The following is a 21609-nucleotide window of genomic DNA, read 5'->3' as shown; positions in this document are numbered from 1 at the left end:
CATAGTGTAAACAAGTTTGAATATAAATATGACCTGGACATGTTTCACCAGATTCACAGAGATAACCTGTGTGTGAGAAACCCAGCCTCAGATGAAAACAACATGACCTGCAATAAAACCCACAAAGTTAGAAAAGTACCAGGCTTTCAGTCCTGCTTATGTTTACACTGCCAGGGCAGATGGGATTTCCTCTACAGGGAGGTTTCCTGTTGACAGTGGCAGATAACTGGGAAGCCCTAGAGAGACACGCTCTCCCTGATAGTGATGGCCGGAACCAACAAACAACAAACACAGTGGACAAACATCACTGTGGCATCACCACAAACACACCACAAACATCTCCAGCTGTGTCCTGGTGGAGCCAGTGAAACCTGCTGCTCTAATGAACAGAATTATGGGACGAGATGTTGATTAATACTGTACATCATCACATCAATCCACTGGGTTACATAACATTGGAAGATAAAGTAAAGCAGAAGGAAAACAGTGGCTCTTTCAAAAGAACCTGTAGTGAGGAAGTCTCTGACTCACCAACACAAAGCTAGATTTTGAAAGGTGGTTGCTAAGGTGTTGCTATGCAGTTTCTAAAATATTCTGAGTGGTTGCTAAAAAAAATAAGAAAATTCTGAAAGTGATTCAAGTGACAGTTTTCCTTTGTCATTGTCATTATAGTTATGGGGTGGACATCTTTATTCTTAATAGAATTAGAGTGATTAATTTTCTTCGTTATAGCTTTTGTCCTTAGAGTGAACACGTCTTAACTCTACAGGATTTTTGCTGCAATCAGACACCACTAATAATCCGCCCATACTCTCTTCATGAATAATGGGAAAAACTTTCAGGCAGTTCAGAGACTTCTTCACAATGCATTGATTTAAACTGATGCACCACCACCAGCACCACCACCATCCCCAGATCTGAACAATTCTGTGACCCAAGCTGAAACCCCACAGACAGACACGTGGACGGTGGGACGGGAACGCTGGTGTTGTCTGGGATGGATTTGCACAGGTGCCGACAGGATTGGGGGAGGGGCTCACCTATAGCAGCAGCTGGCATTAGTGGGCCCTGGCCAGGGAGGGGGGGTGGAGGAGGAGGGGCTGGGGGAGGAGCTCCAGGGGGAGCGGCCCATGAGGGTGTGACTGTGGGGTCAGAACCGGTATATAAGAGAAAACACATCTTGAGGACGATTCATACATTAATATCACACAGACATGTAAGCCTTGTTCCAAACCCCAGTGAGGTTCCTTGATGTCTAAGGCTGCATCCAAACCATTCTGATACCTGATAGGCTAACTGGAACTGGAAACATTCTACATGGGAAGCATTGAGTCAAGTACATGGGAGACTTGACTGACAATTGACTGATATGTGTGTGTGTGTGTATATATATATATATATAAAGAATTTTGCCCCCTTCCTGTTTTTTTTTTTTTTTTTTTTTTTGCACATTTTTCACACTTGAGATACAGATCATCAAACAAACTTTAATATTACACAAAGATAACCTGAGTAAATACAAAATGCAGATTTTGGCCCACTCTTTGCAGAATTGTTTTAATTCAGCCACATTGGAGGGTTTTCAAGAATGAAAGAACTGTTTAAGGTCATGCCACAGCATCTCAATCGGATTTACAGTAAGTCTGGACTTTGACTTGGCCACTCCAAAACCTTAATTTTGTTTTTCTTGAGCCACTCAAAGCTGGACTTGCTGGTGTGTTTGGGATCATTGTCCTGCTGCATAACCCAAGTGCGCTTGAGCTTCAGGTCACAAACTGACGGTGGGACATTCTCCTTCAGGATTTTCTGATAGAGTGCAGAATTCATGCTTCCATCAATTATGGCAAAGCAGCCCCAGACCATCACACTTCCAGCACCATGTTTGACTGTTGGTATGATGTTCTTTTTATGAAATGCTGTGTTGGTTTTACGCCAGATGTAATGGGACACACACCTTCCAAAAAGTTTAACTTTTATGGCATCAGTCCACAGAATATTTGCTCAAAATCTTGGGGATTATCAAGATATTTTTAGGTAAATGTGAGACAAGCCTTTGTGTTCTTTTAGGTCAGCAATGGCTTTTGTCTTGGAACTCTCCCATGGATGCTGTTTTTGCCCAGTCTCTTTCTTATTGATGAATCATGAACACTGAGCTTAATTGAGGCAAGTGAGGCCTGCAGTTCTTTAGATGTTGTTCTGGGTTCTTCTATGACCTCCTGGATGAGTCGTCATTGTGCTCTTGGAGTAATTTTGGTCAGCCGGCCACTCCTGGGAAGGTTCACCACTGTTCTAAGTTTTCTCCATTTGTGTATAATGGCTCTGACCGTGGTTCACTGGAGTCCCAAAGCCTTAGAAATGGCTTTATAACCCTTTCCAGACTGATATATGTCAACTATTTTGTTTCTCGACTGTACTTGAGTTTCTTTAGTTCGTGGCATGATGTGTTGCTCTTCAAGCATGCTTCACTTCGTCAGACAGGTTCTATTTAACTGATTTCATGATTCGACAGGTCTGGCAGTAATCAGACCTGGGTGTGGCTAGTGAATTAACTCACCTTTCTAAAATAATGTGGTTAATCAGTTCTTTCATGATTTAACAGGAGGGGGCAATAAATTTTTCATGTAGGGCCAGGTAGGTTTCGACAGCTTTTTTCCCTTAATAAATGAAATCATAATTTAAAAATTGCATTTTATATTTACTTGCAATATCTTTGTGTAATATTAAAATTCGTTTAATGATCTAAATCTTTAAAGTGTGACAAATATGCAAAAAAAAAAAACCCGGTAAGGGGGCAAAAACCTTTTCATGGCACTGTATATTAGGGCTGTCAGTCGATTAAAATGTTTAATCTAATTAATTACATGATGTGTTGATTCATTTAATTAATCGCAAAATAAATTTAACTGAAAATACCCACAAAGGATTATGCAAAGCTATTTTTGTGTTAAATGAAAAAGTATCAAGTAGATATTACAAATTGTAGCTTAAGAAAAAATTTTCTATTGGATTCAACATAAAATGTATTACAAATACAACAGCCTACAATTGCCTAACAAACTATGGAACATAAAAGAAGATAATTTGAGAAACATCTCAGCATTTCTTTGTTCATACAATAAAAGTCATTGGTAACCAAAACAGCTTTATTACCACCAGTCTTCAAAATACCTTCTTTTATATATATATATATATATATTATATATATATATATATATATATATATATATATATATAAACCCATATATACATACACACACACATATATATATATATATATAAATAACATTAAACCAGTCTCAACATGCTCAGTTGGGCAAAAAGCCACCAACGGGGTCCAACATGCTGCAAAAACTGAGCTGACAGACACTTAACGACGGCCCGACATCTGACCCTTGACTTGGTGTGTACATGAAACAAGTTTCAGCATATCTCTAGACTTCTGGAATACCCATTGCAGTGTAAGTGCAATGAAGATGCCTTAAAATGTTGCCTAGGTAGGTAGCTCACTAGGTTTTGGATGTCAAAATGGTCCTTCATCAGAGCCAGGGGAGAGGAAAAAAATAACCCTAGAGAAAAATCTTAGGTTTTATTATACAAATACACAAACAGACATAAAAGGGGTATAAGGACAGAGACACTGCATTCAAAGGACCTGTATACATTAATAAACATTAATCCAGGAAAAGGAAATCAGAGGTGCTGATGCAGTGTTGCTATGGTGACTGACTTAAGGGGGGGGGGGTCCTGTTCCTCTTAGCTTCAGCAGGAATCTCATAGAAGAAAAGAACAGTGACCTCTTCTTATTAAACTTCGCTCTTTTTTTCTGTTTTCTGCAGGCAGACCACCCTTTAGAGTTTCCCACTTCCTCTCTATTTCTACCTGTCCTTGTGCAGTGTAGTGGCCTACTTTAACAAACCTTTAGCTGGAAAAATCAGGCCGTGAAAGCTGTAGGCATACAGTGAACAGCTAATCCTGCTCCATTTCTCACTCTGGAGAGCAGGATATACTGCAGTGTTAAATACCCACATGTGGAGAGAACGTCTAATTCTCAAGTTGGCCCTAACCTGTAGGACACTGTGCTTCAGATAGTGTGTTTTTGTAGAAGCTGTATATGTGGGCTGCGGCTCACCTGGGACTGAGTTGGGAATGGAGGGAGTTGGTACGGCGATGGGAACAGCGATGCTGCTGCCACCACTGTTCTCTCGACTGCTGCTGCCTCCGCTGCTGCCACTACAGAGAAAAACAGGAAGTTCTCAGCATACTATAGTACATATCATACTATTTCTGAAGTATGCAGATTTTCCACACATGGAAAACCCAGCTGACCTTCTACGTTTACCAAAAGAGAGAATACAGTATCCCACAATGAAATTTGCCTTCCAATGTGAAGGCGATATTAACAGTGATCTTTTTCTTAGCTCATCTGACGGCACTGCCAGAAGACAGCTCATTAATACACAAAATAAAAGTGCAAAATATAACATGTAATATAACAAAAGATAACATTATAATTATTTAAAAGCTCCAGGTTTGCTGTACTTGTTTGTAAGGCTGCACAATTTGGCCCCACCAAAACTGAGATAGTAACTATTAAAAAAAATATATATATTATAATAATAATAACTTGGTTGTATTAAATGTTTTGCCATACTAGCTTATTGCATGCTATTGCATGGCAAACACAGATTTAACATTCAACAATATAATGCAAATATTTTAGGAAATTCAACTTAGAGAAAAAACTTTTGTATATACACAACTCAAAATAATTTTTTGATGTACTTCATAAAAAAATATTTTTAATAGGTCTGTCTTACAAAATAAATTGTACAAAATGTGCCCTGATAAAACATAATAATAATAATAATAATAATAGCAATAATTGTATAAGAATTGTGCTGTAAAATAAAATTATTATTGTTAACATGATTATTATTTCTAAGAAATTTACATCACTATTGTCATGTTTCACTGTATAAGAACAATATAGTAAAATAACATCAGGTGTATTAGCACTCGTCATTACAAGGAATATGATTGCTGCATGTTGCTTTCCAAAATGCATGTTAGAAGCGATCCAACTCAGAGCTGATGCAGCTCATGCGGAGCAGCATTTACTGCGAACAGAGCTGCTATGAAACACTGAAAACACTGAATCATGAGCTGTCAAGTGTGTAAACAAACACAGCACTGTGCTTCACTCTGAAAATATTCCTTTTAATAAACCACAGCCTTTGTTTTTTGATAATTGCACTAAGCCATATTGCGATTTTGGTTTTATTTCGATTAACAGTGCAGTGCTACAAATGTCCAATATTGATTGATGCCACAATGAGATCATGATAAAGCATACTACTCTCTGTACACAAGTAGTTGTGTACACAGTATGTATATCGTTTACTACCAAACAGCAAGCAGTACATAGTATTTAGTGTAGTAGACAGTTAGTTTTAAGCTATTTTTCCATTCTGAATATCACAGGCTTACATGGTAAAGTGACCTAGATATACACTTGCCTTTGAGACACATAGTACTACTATATCCATACGTGGTTATGCGTTTGTTCAACACAGATCAATTCATGGATTATTCAACACTATGGCGCTTTGAGCATCATTGCATCAGTGATACACCCCCACATGGGCACAGCTTTAGAAATCAACCCTGATCCTCTGTGTCTGCTATGTGTCCATGTAGCTCCACAGAAACCAGAGCAGCAGGGAGTCCCACGCTGCACTGCAACAGATCTCATTATTGCAGCACCGAGTCTTTCTTGTTTCATTGCTTGAATTCTGGGATCGCAAGAATGATCCGATTTTAACTAGAGATGTGCAAAACTACATCAAAAACTACATGTGGGTTGCATGAAAGACTGATAAACTTTCTTTTCTTTTTTTTCTTTTTTAAAAAAAACACGTATTTTTAATTTATATATGTGTATGTATGTATGTATGTATGTATGTGTGTGTATATATATATAATAACATTTGTTTGCAAACACAGCAGCCAATCAGAGGAGTTCGAATCCACTCACCGCTCAAAAGTTCTTGCACAGTGCTGAAAATTTCGTGCTTACGAATCCTCTCATTATAACATATGAAGTGTAGACATTATTAGTGGTTGACCGATATTGTTTTTTTGACAGCTGATGCCGATATAAAGCAGATATAATTTTATTTATTTTATTTAATATTTAAGAAATTTGAAATCATTTGAAAATGGATTTAAAAAAAATAATGTCTAAAATAAACATGCTTATACTTTAAATGATGATGTATTTCTCACAAATAAAACAAATATTTAATAAATATATAATTAAAAAGGAAGTAAACACTGTAACCAACAGGGCACTCAGTATTCTGGGAAGTTTGTGTGCATAGGAATCACATTTTTTCAAATAAAGCCAAAATAAAACACACATTACACACACAACACACAGAAAAAAACACAAAAATAACACAGTGCAAAAAAATCAAGAACAACATAATATTTAGAAATCACGTGTTTAAAGTTTGTCAATCGCACGTCTCAATGAAGCTGAACTCTCCTCCTGTCCGTATTCAATTCGCACGGACCGACCATCATGCAGAGTACACACGATCATGCAGGATACAAATGCACATTTCATAAGATCTATCTCACAGCTGGATTCGACTAAGTTTGCAAGGTTTTTGAAATTAGATGTCTATTAGTCATTCAAAGATTTGTTTAAATTATATAAATGTGTATTTGCTGAATGCTGACGCCAAACGAGAAAGTATAATAATGTTTTCCTCTCTATTACTAACAATATAAAAGCAATCGTTATAATCCTTTTTTGTATACATTTTAATTCCTTTGTTTAACAGTTCTATCTGATTATTAGACAGACTTCTATCCGTGGACAGAACTGTTAACGATGACAGCGAACAAGAGGGAGAATGTGAGCACTGTGTGTTAGGGCACTGCCGCTCTCACCCACCCCAAAAAAAAAAAAACACCAACAACGAAATCATCGGCCAAACAGAAAAAAACTTATTAGCCGATGCCGGTAATTGAAAAAATGCCAAATATCGGCATTGGCGATATATCGGTTGACCACTAGACATTATCAAAGATTTATTTTGCCTATATACATTTATTACTTTATAAATTTATTACTGATGCACTGAGAATCCATGGCTAAAATGTTGGACACACTACTAGGCCAAAAGCCAGAACCAAAGATGTTATTAAAATAGGGTCATTTAAAATGGGCAATACATTTGTCTAATGGTATGAGATTGTATGCGACAGTCACAAATTTTAAGTGCATCCAAAATCAGGATATTCATTTCTCATATAGTCACACAGTCTGATCCGTTTAGTTACGAGCTGTATGAGAAACCAAATGCTCCAAAAGCATGACCAATATATGTGGAGGGGTTGATGTGATGAAAATCTACACAAATGCACAATATGCACAAATTACATTATCTATTGTAATCACTACACAACATCACTAACCAGATCACTAGGTCCATCTATAAATGTAACCTTAGATAAACAAAAATGGTTAATTGACACCGTCGTAACCCATAATGCATCAGGCACCCAAAGAGCTCAAGTTGGTTCAGATGAAGACAGCACAAAAAGAGCTGAATAAGCAGCAGCGAACACTTCTGGAAAGCAGATAATGGCTCAGGTGGAGACATGGCATCATACTTCATCTTAATTACACATAAGAAGCTCATATACAAATCGCTGATGCTGCTAGAACTGATGCGGCTGATTAAGACTGTCGGCTACATGTCAGTACTCAAGAACAGCTTTTATAAGATGTATTTAAAGATGAACCAACAAAACTATATATCAGAAGTTAAAATAATGAATCTCTGTTCTCGTGTCACTTTTTTTCATAAAACTACAAACTGAGGTTGTAAAGATGTTGCTTATTTTTTTATACACTACTGTGCAAATGTCTTAAGCATGTTAGTATTTTCACCCCAAAAGAATGGTGTTCGGCCAGTTATTTATATCTTTTGCTGTAGTGTGTCAGTAGGAAATATCGGTTTACATTTTCAAACCTTCCTTTTGCCATTAATTGTAATAAACCATTTTTTTTTCTATGCACAGACAGCAAACCAGTGCTCCACGCAGAGGTCTGATCTCATCATCATCCAGTCTGTCTGGAATGATATGAAGAAACAGAACAAACTGAGACCGACTAAATCCAGAGGAACTGTGGCAATGTCTCCAAGATGCTTGAAGAAACCTACTGGCAAAGCTACAGTACTGCAAAAAAGTTTTAGGCACTTGTGTAAAAATGCTGTAAACTGAGGATACTTTCAAAAATAATGTCATTAAAAGATTTGATTTATCAATTAACTTCAATTAACTAAATCAAATCAACAGTTTAAAACAGCTTTTGTCTTAGGTACAGTTGCACATAGTTTTTCAGGTAGCTCTGCACAATGCACAGCATGCTGTATGTTGCTTGAAAGATGCATGCAAACAGCGCATGGCTGAAAGTGTAAAGGAGGCACACTAAATGAAAGCACATTCACTCTCTGACAGCAGATGGCACTGAACAGCAGAAATGCAGCCGTTTCCCCGGAAACCCCATAAATAAAGCAGCTGCCTACTTTCTAAAATGTATTTAAATGGTTTAAACAGCCATTCAGATTTTTGTATTCGCAGTGGTGCTCATCACAGCGCCAAATACTTAAATATTTTGACTTAATAGGCTATTTATGTATTTTAATCTGGACTACAACATGCCCTAGATATTGTTTCACTTTACATTAAGGCTCTATTAATTAACATTAGTTAATTCATTAGTTAACAAACTGCCAATGAAAACTTCTTCTAAACATTCATTAATCTTAGGTTGTTAAAATCAAAAGTTGCAACTGTGTTATTTAATTAACTAACAGTTGTACTTTTTAACAAACATTAATAACTTCTGTAGCAAATGAAGCTACTGCTCATTATTAATGTTAATGCAATAACTAAGGTTAACTAATGAGATCTTATTGTAAAGTGATACTTATTCGTTTTTATCATTCTTTTGCACTTTAATCTATGATTTTTTAATTTTTTTACTTTATTGTTATTTTGTGTATTACTTTATTGTATATGTTCAGATCTTTTTGTTATAAGAAAAAAGGTATTAAACATGTTATACTTTGACACTTTTTGCAACTAAATTTCAATACAATAATAATAATGTATACCGTGATAAAAGCATTAGCAGTTAATCGCAACATGAAAATTTGATTTGATATAATATGCCTATATGTAAACATAGTTAAAACAAATAATACACATATTCCACCGTTCCACTGCTCACTTTATTTACTTATTTATTTGTTTGTTTGTTTAAAAAGCTCTGTGTAAATGGGTCCTGCGAATTCTTTTAAATTTCTACTTGTGTTTGATAAAGGAAGGCAGGAATGACATTTTCCCTTTAAGACTAGCAGTTTGATGGATTCAGCAGGTCACTCTCACAAGAGCTGGCGTGTGTTGCCACTTTTTACACAAATTAAAAGTTGTGTATTATTTATGGCATCATAGACAGCATTAACTAATGAGGCCAATTCATTCAGTCATTTTCCACATGTACCAATGCAGTCCTGATTGTGCTTAGTAAATGCAGTGAGGGGTTATTCCCTCTGGTCTGGAGCGCGGTTGAGGTGTGGGCTGGTGTGATGACATTATTAACAGATGTTACACGTGTGGGTGTGAAGAGTACAAACTGCACACTGGGAACATTCAGAAACCCCCGGATCAGGTCTGTCATTTAGACACCATGAAGCGCATGAGCGAAACTGTTAGATCCCCCCAGAGGAAGTCAAATATGCGGTCTCATTTAGAAACAAAACTGTGGAGGCTGATGGAAAAGTGTGGGAGAAAAGAAGTGGACAAATACCAAATTAAGAGAGAAAATAGGATATCTGATTCATTAGTAAAGCTGGTGCACATTCAACACAGTGTTTCATGTATGTGGACACAATGGCAAATAATGCATACAAAATTACTCAAATTAAACAATTTAAATGATTTTACTATTATTAATAGCTAGGGATGTGGCGAGATCTCGTGGCATGAGATTTCGCGAGATCTGATGTGTCTGGCGAGATCGGACTGGTCTCGCGAGAACGTGATGATATCCTCGCAAAACATCTTGCAGTGTTTACATTAGAGCTGAACAATTAATCATTTAAAGATCGCGATCTCAATTCAAACACCCACATGATCTTACCCCTGAATGACAACGATTCAGTTATGTGTATTATGACTTTCACATCGCGACACATTTTGTGTTTTTCAGTTCAATACAATACTATTTTTCATCATTGAGGATTTCTTTAAAAATGTCTAAAAATCTCGTCTCGTCTCATTCTTGTGTCTCGTCTCGTGGGATAAGGGTCTCGTCACACCCCAATTAATAGCACTACTATTATTATTATTATTATTATTATTATTATTATTAGACGAAAAATAATTTGTCATTTTTTGTTTTTTATTGTATTTATATTTTATTAATAACACTAATAAATAATACTTACAATAATAATCATAATATAAACTACAAAGTATTAAGGAAAATATACTACAACATTACAAACAAACAAACAACAAACAAATAATTCTTATAACAATAACATAAAATCGCAAATAACTAATTTTGTACCATAATAATAATCATAACAACAACAATAATACACAGTATTATTAAACTGCACTAAACCATTTCAAATATAATAAATAAATAAAATAAACAAACTTATTTTATAATAATAATAAACCATATTAATTAAAATTGCACTAAAGCCATTCAAAGAATGAATGAATGAATGAATTAAACTCAAATTTTATTATTAGGTTACCTGTGGGTTCTCGGTCTCTGGTTGAGAGACGCAGTGCGTCCTGGACTGTGTTGGCTGCCCAAGCGAGCTGGACTCGTCATGTAATCGTTGGGCACTGTTGGAGGTTTCACCGGCTCAAGTGTTTTATAAGGAGTGTTACGTCTGTATATGCATTTAAAACAAACAGGCAAAAATATTAGAAACTTAAAATAATACATGATTTATGGCTTTGTTACTGAAAACTGCTGTCAGTGTCAAACTGAAACCTTTCCATTCTTCTCACAATGAAATACATGAGGACATCACGTCTTACCCAAGAGTGCCTCGTCCTGCCAAGGGTGGGCTGGGAGGTTTCTGTGTTGGGGGATTGGTCCTGGAGAGAGTTCCTCCTCTGATTGACTGATTGTTCCCGTGTTGCTGATTGGACAAGCAAAACATCTGTTTAAGCATTTGAACAGAGCCTGACCATCAGATTATATAAATAAGACTAAAGAAATGGAGATGAGAAGAGGGCTTTACCAGACAAAACTATACATTACAACCAAAGGTTCAGTTTGCTGCTGCAAAGAATGGGCCTCATTCATGAAACTTTTGAACTTTTAAAATGTCTAAATAACTTGACTGTGAAATTCTCGTGTAACTGTTTTATTGTTAAATGTGTGAATGTTGATGAATTCCAGTCCATCACGAATAGTATGCACATCAAGGTTGTTATTATGGAACTGAAAAAAATAGAAAATAATAATAATTTAAAAAAACAATCAACTAGAAAATGAAATAAGAACTAAAATTATAATTTTCCAACAAACGAAAAAGTTTTTTTTTAATAATTCATCGTGTTGCTATTTCTATTATTATTGTAAATAGTGTTATTAAAATACAGTGTCATCATTTTACCAAAATAAATAAAAAGTTCAGATGTTGTATGCACAGTTTAAGCAGGGTTGAGAGCTGTTTTTGACAATACAAATATTTTCACAAATCTAAAAATTTACATAAGAATACTTCACGAATTTACAAAAATAAATAAATAAAATAATGAAATCCTGTTAATGTTTCATGAATAAGGACCATTGATTCAAAATGACAAACACAACTAGAGGTCAATTTGTAGTGAGTTTTTCAAAATTTTGAATATGTAGTGGACAAAAAATTGACAATTTAATATTTTAACGATAGCAAAGAGGATCGTTTATTTTCATTTTTAATTTGTTGCCATTAAATAAGCAATTTTACACAATATTTTCTCAATTTAAAATAAAGACCAAAAATGACCAAATAACACTTATTAATAGACATTGAAACAAACATAATGGGACAACTAACAGTCTTCGACATTATCAAAATGCTCAAATGAACCTTGCTGATATCAGTCTATCACTGCATCATATATACGAAAACCAGACATTAACCGTAAAAATAAAGTGCAAACAAACAACAGAACTGATAACAATGTAAGAAAAACTAAACTTGTCTGGCAAACCAAAATGTAATTACATAGGCAACTGCGTATTTCTGTTGCATATGTACTTGATTTAGTGTTAAAACATGTAATAATCTTTCAGTAATACAGCTATTACAGACCACATCTGCAATGGGATTGATCTACAACTACTGCACATGATGAGGTTATGAGGAAGGGATGAACACAGAAATATGAATATGTATCACAAGGGAAGATTGAATCAGTAGATCAGTAATGAAGGGGTCATAGGACAAGTACACTTACCTTGGCTTTAAGCCACTAGTGTGGGCAGAAGAGAAAAGACAGTGATTGATAGAACAAAAAGAGGGAGAGAAAGAGAGAGAGGCATGTCAAAAACCAGCATGTCTCAGTTCAGAGCTCTTGAAGCAGGACAAAAGCACTTCAAATCTCTAAACCTACATTTCACTTCACTAGAGCTGAGAGCGCTGATGTTAAAATGCGTTTCCTGACAATGTGGCTGTTTTCACACTTGCTTTGACTGAGTTGTCTGAACCAGACATTCATTTCATTTCTCTGTCCCACAGGTCTCTTTTTAGACTGTATTATTTGGGTCTGACCTGTAGTGTGTTTGTGTCATCTATGTGATTATCAGGAAACAAATAATTACAAGATACATGGCAAGAAGAATACAAGCTTCTCTGTGAAGACAACTTAGTCCACAACTACAGAGACAAAGGTCTCTTAGCAAAAAAAAATGGCTGCGAGTACAGTGACTGTTCTGCACCACATGCAAATTGTGGCATTATTAATGCACTCCCCCATAAGAAAAAAGAGAGAAAAAAAAAGCCAGGACAATGCTCATAAAATAAGTAAGAAAAAAAAAAAAACAATAAAGTTTAAAACAGAGTTAACAAGAGAGTATTTCAGCAATAACGCACTTGAAGGCAGGTTATATTGACTATAAAAGCTGATGTTAGGCACAATGATACAGCGTACCTGCCCCAAACAAATAAATAAATCTAATTATAATCAAGTAAAGAAAGCAAATAATAAACAAATACAGAATCCAGATGATAAAAAGAAACTAAGCAATAAGCAAACTAGTGCTGTCGAACGATTAGCTAATTGTGATTAATCACATCCAAAATAAAAGTTGTTTACTTGTACTGTGCATATTTGTTACGTATAAATAAATACACACACATGCATGTATATATTTAAGAAAAATATGTTTATATATTAAATATATTTATATATAATATAAATTATATATTTGTAAACACATGTAAATATTTTCAAAGTATATACTGTATGTGTGTGCAATTATTATACATAATAAATATACACAGTACACACACACATATTTTGTAAACAAAAACTTGTTTTTGGATGTGATTAATCGTGATTAAACATTGGAAAGCACTAAAACAAGCATACACAGACTGATAAAACAATAGATAAGATGTTAGTTAATCGTATATACACAAATATATTTAGTTAGCAATAGTGTAGCAACTGCATTTTCTATATGCTTGCAGTTATTGCAGTTTTTCGGTTAGCCTAAACTCAATTATAAACATTCAATTTGACCATTTCTAGCTAAGGATATATATAATGACATAACTAAAAAAAACAAAAAAAAAAACAATCATATTTACATATCAAAACACACAGGCTGCACTCCTTCAGTTCACACCTTAATCATAAAATAAACACACAATAAGTGCATTATTGCTTTTATAAAATTAAATAAAATTAAGATTTAGATTAAGAAAAAAATAAATTAATTAATTTGAAAAAAATAAAATGGAATTTAGATAGAAATAGATAGGAAGATTTGGAAAAAAAAAAAAAAATATTAAGCAAATTCTAAAAAAAAAAAGATTTCATAGGGCCCTATATTATTGTAGCAACTTGCATATTCTATTCTAGAAAAATCTGAAGCCAGTAGGTTAACCGGTATCAACTGAAAATATTATAAACTTCCAACTTTACCAATACAACATTACACAAAAAATTTTTATTTATGTATCACAAAACATAGGCACACAACATGTTGCAGCATACCTACAATCATGTTTTATGTTCAATTTAATTCATACCTATCTCACATCCTGACCATGTCTTAAACACGGCCATTTAATACACAAACGTACATGTGGTGTTCATTTAGATCTCAGTGGAATTAGTAGAGAGCAAAATCCTCCCTCAGCCAGACACAAATACGGCTTAATTTATCACACTCTGACAGCGCCAAAATCCTCCACACATTAGACTGTGAAAGCACTTAATGTTCACCAAAACAGATACACGAGCAGACAAAGAAAAGGATTCTAATATTTAAAATAAAACTTAAATAAACTAGTTAAAAAACCTTTTTAAAACAGCATCCGAGGACTAAGTGAGAACTAAGATTAACTGTCAACTGACATTGAAAATAAATCTCATCTTTTGCAAACACAGTCAGTTTGGCTGAAGATGCTGTAAATTCCTGTCAGGTGACTCAAGGTTATGGCTTCTCTTACTGAACGACGGCAATGCAACGGTGAAAAGGTGCAAGAAAACACTGCCAGGATATTCAGTGACAGCAGAATGTACTGTACACTCTCAGAAAAAAGTTACAGAATCTGTCACTGGAACAGTACCTTTTCAAAAGGTAACAATGTGTAATATTTAGGCACTAATATGTACTTTTAACATACTGATATGTAGCTTAAATGTAATAATACGAACCCTTTAAGGGTAAATAAAGTACAAAAGTGTAACTTTTTAAAAAGTGACAACCCAGGGTAGGGTTGGTATAATACCAACATTTTGGCTCTGGTACCTTGGCATAAATAGGGCCTTTCTCACCGCAGGAACCTTTTCATAGTACCAAGACTAATTGTGGAACTACCCACTACCCAAATTAGCTCCTATTCCGGAGCAGGGTCTAACCAGCACAACTGGTACTACCCGTGACGTAAGTAGACAATGATTGGCCAAACGCGTTCGAGAACGCCCTCACCTGGAATATGACCTGCATTGCTGGATTAGAAAGACTCCCAACCTCTACAAACTTATTTTATTTTTAAACTGGAGGTCATTTAAAACTCACTGCCTCCCTCTATAAACTAGAGCAGAAAGGGGCGTAATTTGTGCCAATCAGCTAATTTTGCCCTTAACCTTCTTACTCTATTTTAAAGACAAAAACGTATCACACAGTGTTGACAATATTACTGTCTGCTGGCAATTGTGGAAAACTTATTTTCAATGTTTCATTGTTGCAGCAATCAACTCCAGGTACACCACAGTCAGACTGTACACTCGCAGGCTTGTTCACATAAGAATCTTGCCGTCTACTCTTACTCAGATATATGGTCACGCTTGAAAAAGAGAGCAACACGCCATCCTGTTTGTAGAATTGGAACCAATGAATATAGTTTTAAAAGACTGCAAATTATTTACCTTTACTCCATGGCCCACATCATCCAGTACTGTGTAGTCGATGGGCTTCCTGATGTACCTCACCGGCCGCTCAATGTTGCCCGGAGCGATGATCTTATGAGTCCTCGATGTGTTTTTATTTGTTGTCAGGATGCCGATCTCTCGTCGGGCGACCTTCTCCTTATGGATGTCCACCGTCTAATGAAGATGCAAGAAAAGACAAAAACAAGATGAAAGAGTAGCCTGGTTTCAATCATAAATTTCAAATTTAACTTGTGCGCAAATTTGGATTATCATATTGAAAATTTACGAAAAAGCACCATTTCCATCCAACGAGTCAGAGAACAAAATCGTCACTTCCTGATAAAACTAAAAAAAATAACAAAAATAAAAAAAATGAAAATCAATAAATGCGGTCATTGCTTTTGTAGGTGAATGCCAGCTGTTTGGGAACCTCAGACTGACAATAACAACATTTTTTATAAAATCGGTCCCCTGGTTAGTCAGGTTATGCTGTCCCATAACGCAAAGTCACATGACTTCATTTGAATGCTCATGCAGAATTTCTATTATTTGCATTAACCCTTTTTCGCACAAGTCAAACACCTCAAGCGAGCACGTTTTGCAAATTAAGGGATTTCTTTTTCGAAATTTGGTGTTTCCATCACTCGCTTCTGATGCGATACTTTAAAATGCGCATAAAAAGAGGGTGATGGGAACCTAGCTAATGACACAAGGTCAAAAATTCAGTCTGATTTGTTCACATGCTAGTCAGAATCTTAAGACTTTTTTTGTATAAAAGTCTGGGCTAAGTAAGCTTAATTTGTTTTTAAAGAAATTAACACTTATTAATACACACATACACATTTATTAGTGACAGTAAAGACAGTTGTATTTAATATTTAACAAAAAATTTATACTTTATATAAATACATACTAAAGAATCCTGAAAAAAATATCGCCGTTTCCACAAAAATATTAAGCGCCACAACTGTTTTTTAACCAGACCATGTTAATGTGAAATTAAAGTGGTGATTTGTTGGTGTGCAATTCCAAATCCAAAAGCATAATTTTTTTTTTTTTTCTCGGCGGTGTGATTCACTGCAGTGTCTGTACCCTGCTGGGCGAGACAACTCCGGGTGTTTTAAAGGAGCTTGTGAAGAAGTGAAACACTTTTGACCTTAAAGAGACACCATTAAGAGAGAGAGAGAGAGAAAAATAAAAAATAAAACACCTCATGGTGTATAAAACAGCAGGCTGCCACTATTTCTCAGACAAATAGGGCACAGAAATCATATGCTGTGTCTCAGTTTGCCTACTTGTACTACATGTTAAAGCGTGATGAAATCATTACTTCAGGCTCGATACAAACTGCTGTGAAAGTTTCAGCCTCTGCAGCCATTCCTTGCCACATTTCTACAACTGAAAACATTGTAATATTAGCCCAAAAAGTGTACATAGATGCATACTAAAAAAACACCAGAATAATGTATCATCCAGGATTTATGTTCTCAATGTACAAACTTATATTTAAATACTAAAGGTTTTCACATTTTTTTTTTTTTTTTTTTAAGTTAAGGACCCCTTTCATTACTTCTAACCAAAAAAATATGAATGTTTCTAATGCATGACTAAAGTCTGGGAAAAATGTGTGGCTTTCACAAATGTATATTTATTGTCAAATTTTGTTACATAGTTTTACATGGTTGTTGATTTAGTTCCAATCACTTAATGTGGTTTTCATAATTTTTTAGGACCTTATGTAATCTGTTTAATATTTTTCCCAGAATGCGGTGTCCATTTTAATTTGTCTGGATTAAACTTTAATTATTTAATTAAAATTCTATCACCAAAAATGATGGTAATCAAAACAAATTCATAAAACTATAACAATTTATTGAAATATCTTAAAAATGTAACCAAAAAAAGTAAATTCCATTTAAAGAAAACACTGCACTTATATTCCCCCCAAATATAGTTATTTATACAGCTGTTCAAATTACATTGATGAAAAAAACTCTCAATTGTGTAATATTACCAATAATAATAAAAAAAAAGTTTTAACAAGTAATTTAATAAATTAGTAGTAGCAGTAGTAGTACTTTAAGAAGTATATACTATGAAATACTAATAAGTGTTTGTCAATATCTTCAAAACTGAACCTTTTTTGTTCTGTAGTGAAGGCTAGAGTTTCTGAGTGCATTGATGTCACAGGCCTCTATGTTTTTGTTCACAATTCAGAAATTTTCCATAGACCCTCTGACAGATCTCAGTCTCAGAAATTTTGACCTAAATAATATGCTCTACAAAACACATCTGTCATCTTTGACATAAAACACACAGTGGAAACTGATCACATATAGTTATCAGAAGAGTATGAGAAAATTCCCTCATAATGGAACTATGCCATTACATTAGAAGTTTGGTGAATGGCTTAAAAAGAAATATGCAGATGAGCTTTTCAGTTCATTCTGCCTACACTACAATCCATCCTAAAGCCAAAATCACTAGCACAAAATGCTGACACAATGAATGGCTCTGCATGACTTGCACTCAGAAGTACTGAGGTTGCAGCTTCCCATAAAGGCTCAGTTTTACTGATTCCTCAATTAGGCTTCATGGGCAACGAGTTTACCAGTAACACACCATACAGCACCAATTAAAATGTTTACTGTTGAAGCCTCTCTTTCCATGCAGTGCTGTCAGAAGGAACAGTACTCTCTCTGGCACACAAGAGACTCGGAGCAGATGCGGCAGGCCTCCTGTTGGAGATGAAAGGCCAGCAGAGGATCCGATTCATTTCTCAAAGAAGTTGAGTCAGAGCAGCTCCAGCTCCTATTCAACATCAGGAAGAAGGAGGCTTGTGCACTGCACTCTTCTTTAAAGCAGATGAATTTAAAATAAGTTTTCTCCTTATTACTTAGTCATCTCAAAAGACGCTGGCACACTGATGCACTACTGACGTAATATTTGATACAGAAGCCCTTGATTTACACACACAGCTGTGGAACTCCCAAAAATTTCCCGGAAAACTAAAATATAGTCAAAATTACTTGCACTAGCGTAATAAATCAAATAAAAAAAAATATTAAAATGTTAAAGGGGTCATATGATGCTGCTAAAAAGAACATTATTTTGTGTATTTGGTGTAATGCAATGAGTTTATGTGGTTTAAGGTTCAATAACCACTAGGGCTGATACGAATACCATTTTTTTGAGCTTCGAAGCTTCGGTAGTAATCAACACCGAATATTCAAAGCTTCGGAGGGAGGGGCTGAACATATTCTTCTCTCTAATAAAGGCAGGAATCTCTGTGTGTCTGTCTGTCTGTTTGCGTTTTTATTATGTCAAGAAGCTTTCATCCAATCGACTTCATGTGTGGCTGGTGTGCTGCTGCGGACCCAAGGGAGTGCAGTGTCACATTTTGGTGCAATATGGACACGTGACACATTCAGAATGAATAAACTTTTAATAAACTACAGAACAGCGCGAGCTGGAAGCGGCACGCCTCAAACGGGCAGGGCTTACATGCTCCGAAAACGGACACTGCACTGCACTAGTGATACAAAACACACAGATCTGTTAAGAGCAATAGCCTACTTTTAATATAGACAAATTATTATTAAGATGGGCTACTGTACTTTTTTTTTTGTTTTTTGTGGCTACCGTATTTGCAAGTATTTTCCAAGCAAATTAAGTGCACGTTTTTATCATGTGTAAAATAACTGATTAACATGCCAGATAAAATCAGCTGTTTTTTTTTACACCAACAATATACTATAGGTGTACTAAGTTACTTACAGAACTCAGGTGATTTTTCAAACTTGATGTGCTGTTGTGGTAGGCCAGTTTCAAATCGCATATCTGGCACACTGCCTTTGTCTTGTCCTCACTCAATTTAAACCCACACAACACAGGTCATTTTGTCTGCACTTGTGTCTTCTCTTCCAGATGAACTGAATCATGACGTTCACTCATGGGCGATCCATAAGCAGCTTTTCCACTATCAGGCTGAACGATTCTCATTGCTTAACCATTCCATTACATGGCGATGCGGGCCAGTCAGCACAGATATGGTTTCATTTTCCACTGTGCCGCTTATAACGGAGCTCTTTGGAATGCACTACAAATGTGTCAGTCCTTGCCTTGGTAACGCAAGTGTAATATAAACAGCAATATGGACGATGATCAGATATTTCTGTTTTTGGGACTCCTTTTTTATCTGATATTTACTTCTTTAATTCAATAACAGAAAAAAAGACAACACCCTGCGTGAAAAATAAAATAAACAGAAGGCGACGATGGGTATAATATCAATAAGGGCAAATGTTTCCTCCACAGACCAAACTGTCTCGAGACATTTTTTTTTTTTCTTTTTATATTGAATGTAGCATAGCTGTTTACTTGGCTGTTTGGAGAAACTGGTAGCCAGGCAACAGAGTCAAAAACACGCACTCGAACAGCACGGCTAAGCACGGCTTTCTAACCGTGCCTAGAATTCCGGGCCAAGAGCGGTTTGTAACCGTGCAGCGCCATACCAGGCTCATGTGAAAATACAACTGTAAACATACCTGACATTTCTTATAACCGTTCGGCCCGATAGTAAAAAAAATTGCTATATTTAAGCGTGAATGAAGACCGTTACGCGGGGGATGCCAGGTGCTCGCAAAAAAATAAAAAATAAAAATTATTCGAATCTCAAAATTTAAAATCGAATGCCAACCCACAGAATGAATATTTGAATAATCGAGTATTCTGGTCCAGCCCTAAAAACCACATTATTTTCCACATATTGTTGCTCCTCTAGGCCCGAGCTTTCTGAAACGCGTTGGTTTTTACAAAGCTCATCGTTCTGAAAAGCGAGGTGTGTTCTGATTGGCCAACTACACAATCCTTTGACATAAACCTAATCCCCCAAGCACACAACGGAAATCAAACTCCTAGTACCATACTGTGATGCCATGTCCCGTCGCGACAAGACAAAAACAATAAAAACCCATTATAAACAAGGCATTTGTTGCATCTAGTGGGGACATAATTACTGATTATAATGACTTATACTGTGTTTTTGCTGAATTTTATGGAGTTTTTAATTGGAATTGCTCCACTTTATAGGCACCGGCATTGTAGGCTACTCTCTCAGGAAATAGTCCTTGTCCTCCATAAATTGCACTGCACACATCTGAATATTTGGGTTGATCTGTTCTGGAACAGTATTGTAAATACAACTTAACCACTGATTTCTAGTTGTGTCCTCTTTTGGAAAGGCCAAACTTTCACAACAAAACACAAAGCGAATCCAACAGCGGGCACGCGGTGGCAACAAAGAGAATAAAAGTTACGTCCTCTTTCTTTGAGTGAACATTTGGGTGGCGTTATGCAAATCTTCCCACATAGTGACGTAGAGATATGGGGGCATGTTAGAACGACCCATTTTTTTTTTGGGGGGGTAGGGGTGGTTGACTCAACTTTTATAAAGAATATCTCTTTGGATTTGAGACTTTAGTCTTTGCAACTTTACAGATCTTCTTTATGCACCAAGAGCTTGTAACACTCCAAAGAGAAAGGAAAAATTTAAATCGCATCATATGACCCCTTTAAAAATAAAATGTAAAAAAGTTGCCATTTTCATTACTAAATTACGCAATAATCAGGGCTCTAGACTGTGACCAAAATGGTTGCATTTGCAACAATTTTTTGAGAATGTGTGAGTTAAAATTACTTTACTAAAGTAAAGTAAAAGACTGCTCCTTAAACCAGAGAAGGTGAACATGTTGGTATTCTTGTGGGAAAACATGCAAGTCCTATCACCGACAGCCAGTTTAGTTTTACTTTTCTTTTCATTTTGAAAAACTTGTTATCTTTGCTGTTTACCTCACATTACGCTATGAATGCTTTTTTTTTTTTTGATTCTAGACCGTTATCTTC

General features: G+C 35.6%; 1 protein-coding gene across 1 annotated transcript in view; it reads right to left on the bottom strand.

Annotated features, from left to right (window-relative positions):
- Nucleotides 1–21609, bottom strand: part of LOC122133878 (abl interactor 1-like) — a 59292-nt gene that overhangs the window by 7253 nt on the left and 30430 nt on the right. The window contains exons 5-10 of the mRNA XM_042751892.1: nt 15703–15879; nt 12559–12573; nt 11143–11246; nt 10851–10991; nt 4130–4230; nt 1041–1142 (exon numbers count right to left, since the gene is read on the bottom strand). Coding sequence (XP_042607826.1) covers nt 1041–1142; nt 4130–4230; nt 10851–10991; nt 11143–11246; nt 12559–12573; nt 15703–15879 — 640 coding nt within the window. The remainder of the gene's footprint in view (nt 1–1040; nt 1143–4129; nt 4231–10850; nt 10992–11142; nt 11247–12558; nt 12574–15702; nt 15880–21609) is intronic.

This window comes from Cyprinus carpio, chromosome B24 (genome assembly GCF_018340385.1).
Source record: "Cyprinus carpio isolate SPL01 chromosome B24, ASM1834038v1, whole genome shotgun sequence".
In the NCBI taxonomy this organism is placed as follows: Eukaryota; Metazoa; Chordata; class Actinopteri; order Cypriniformes; family Cyprinidae; genus Cyprinus; species Cyprinus carpio.
This window is presented reverse-complemented; position numbering and strand designations above follow the sequence as displayed.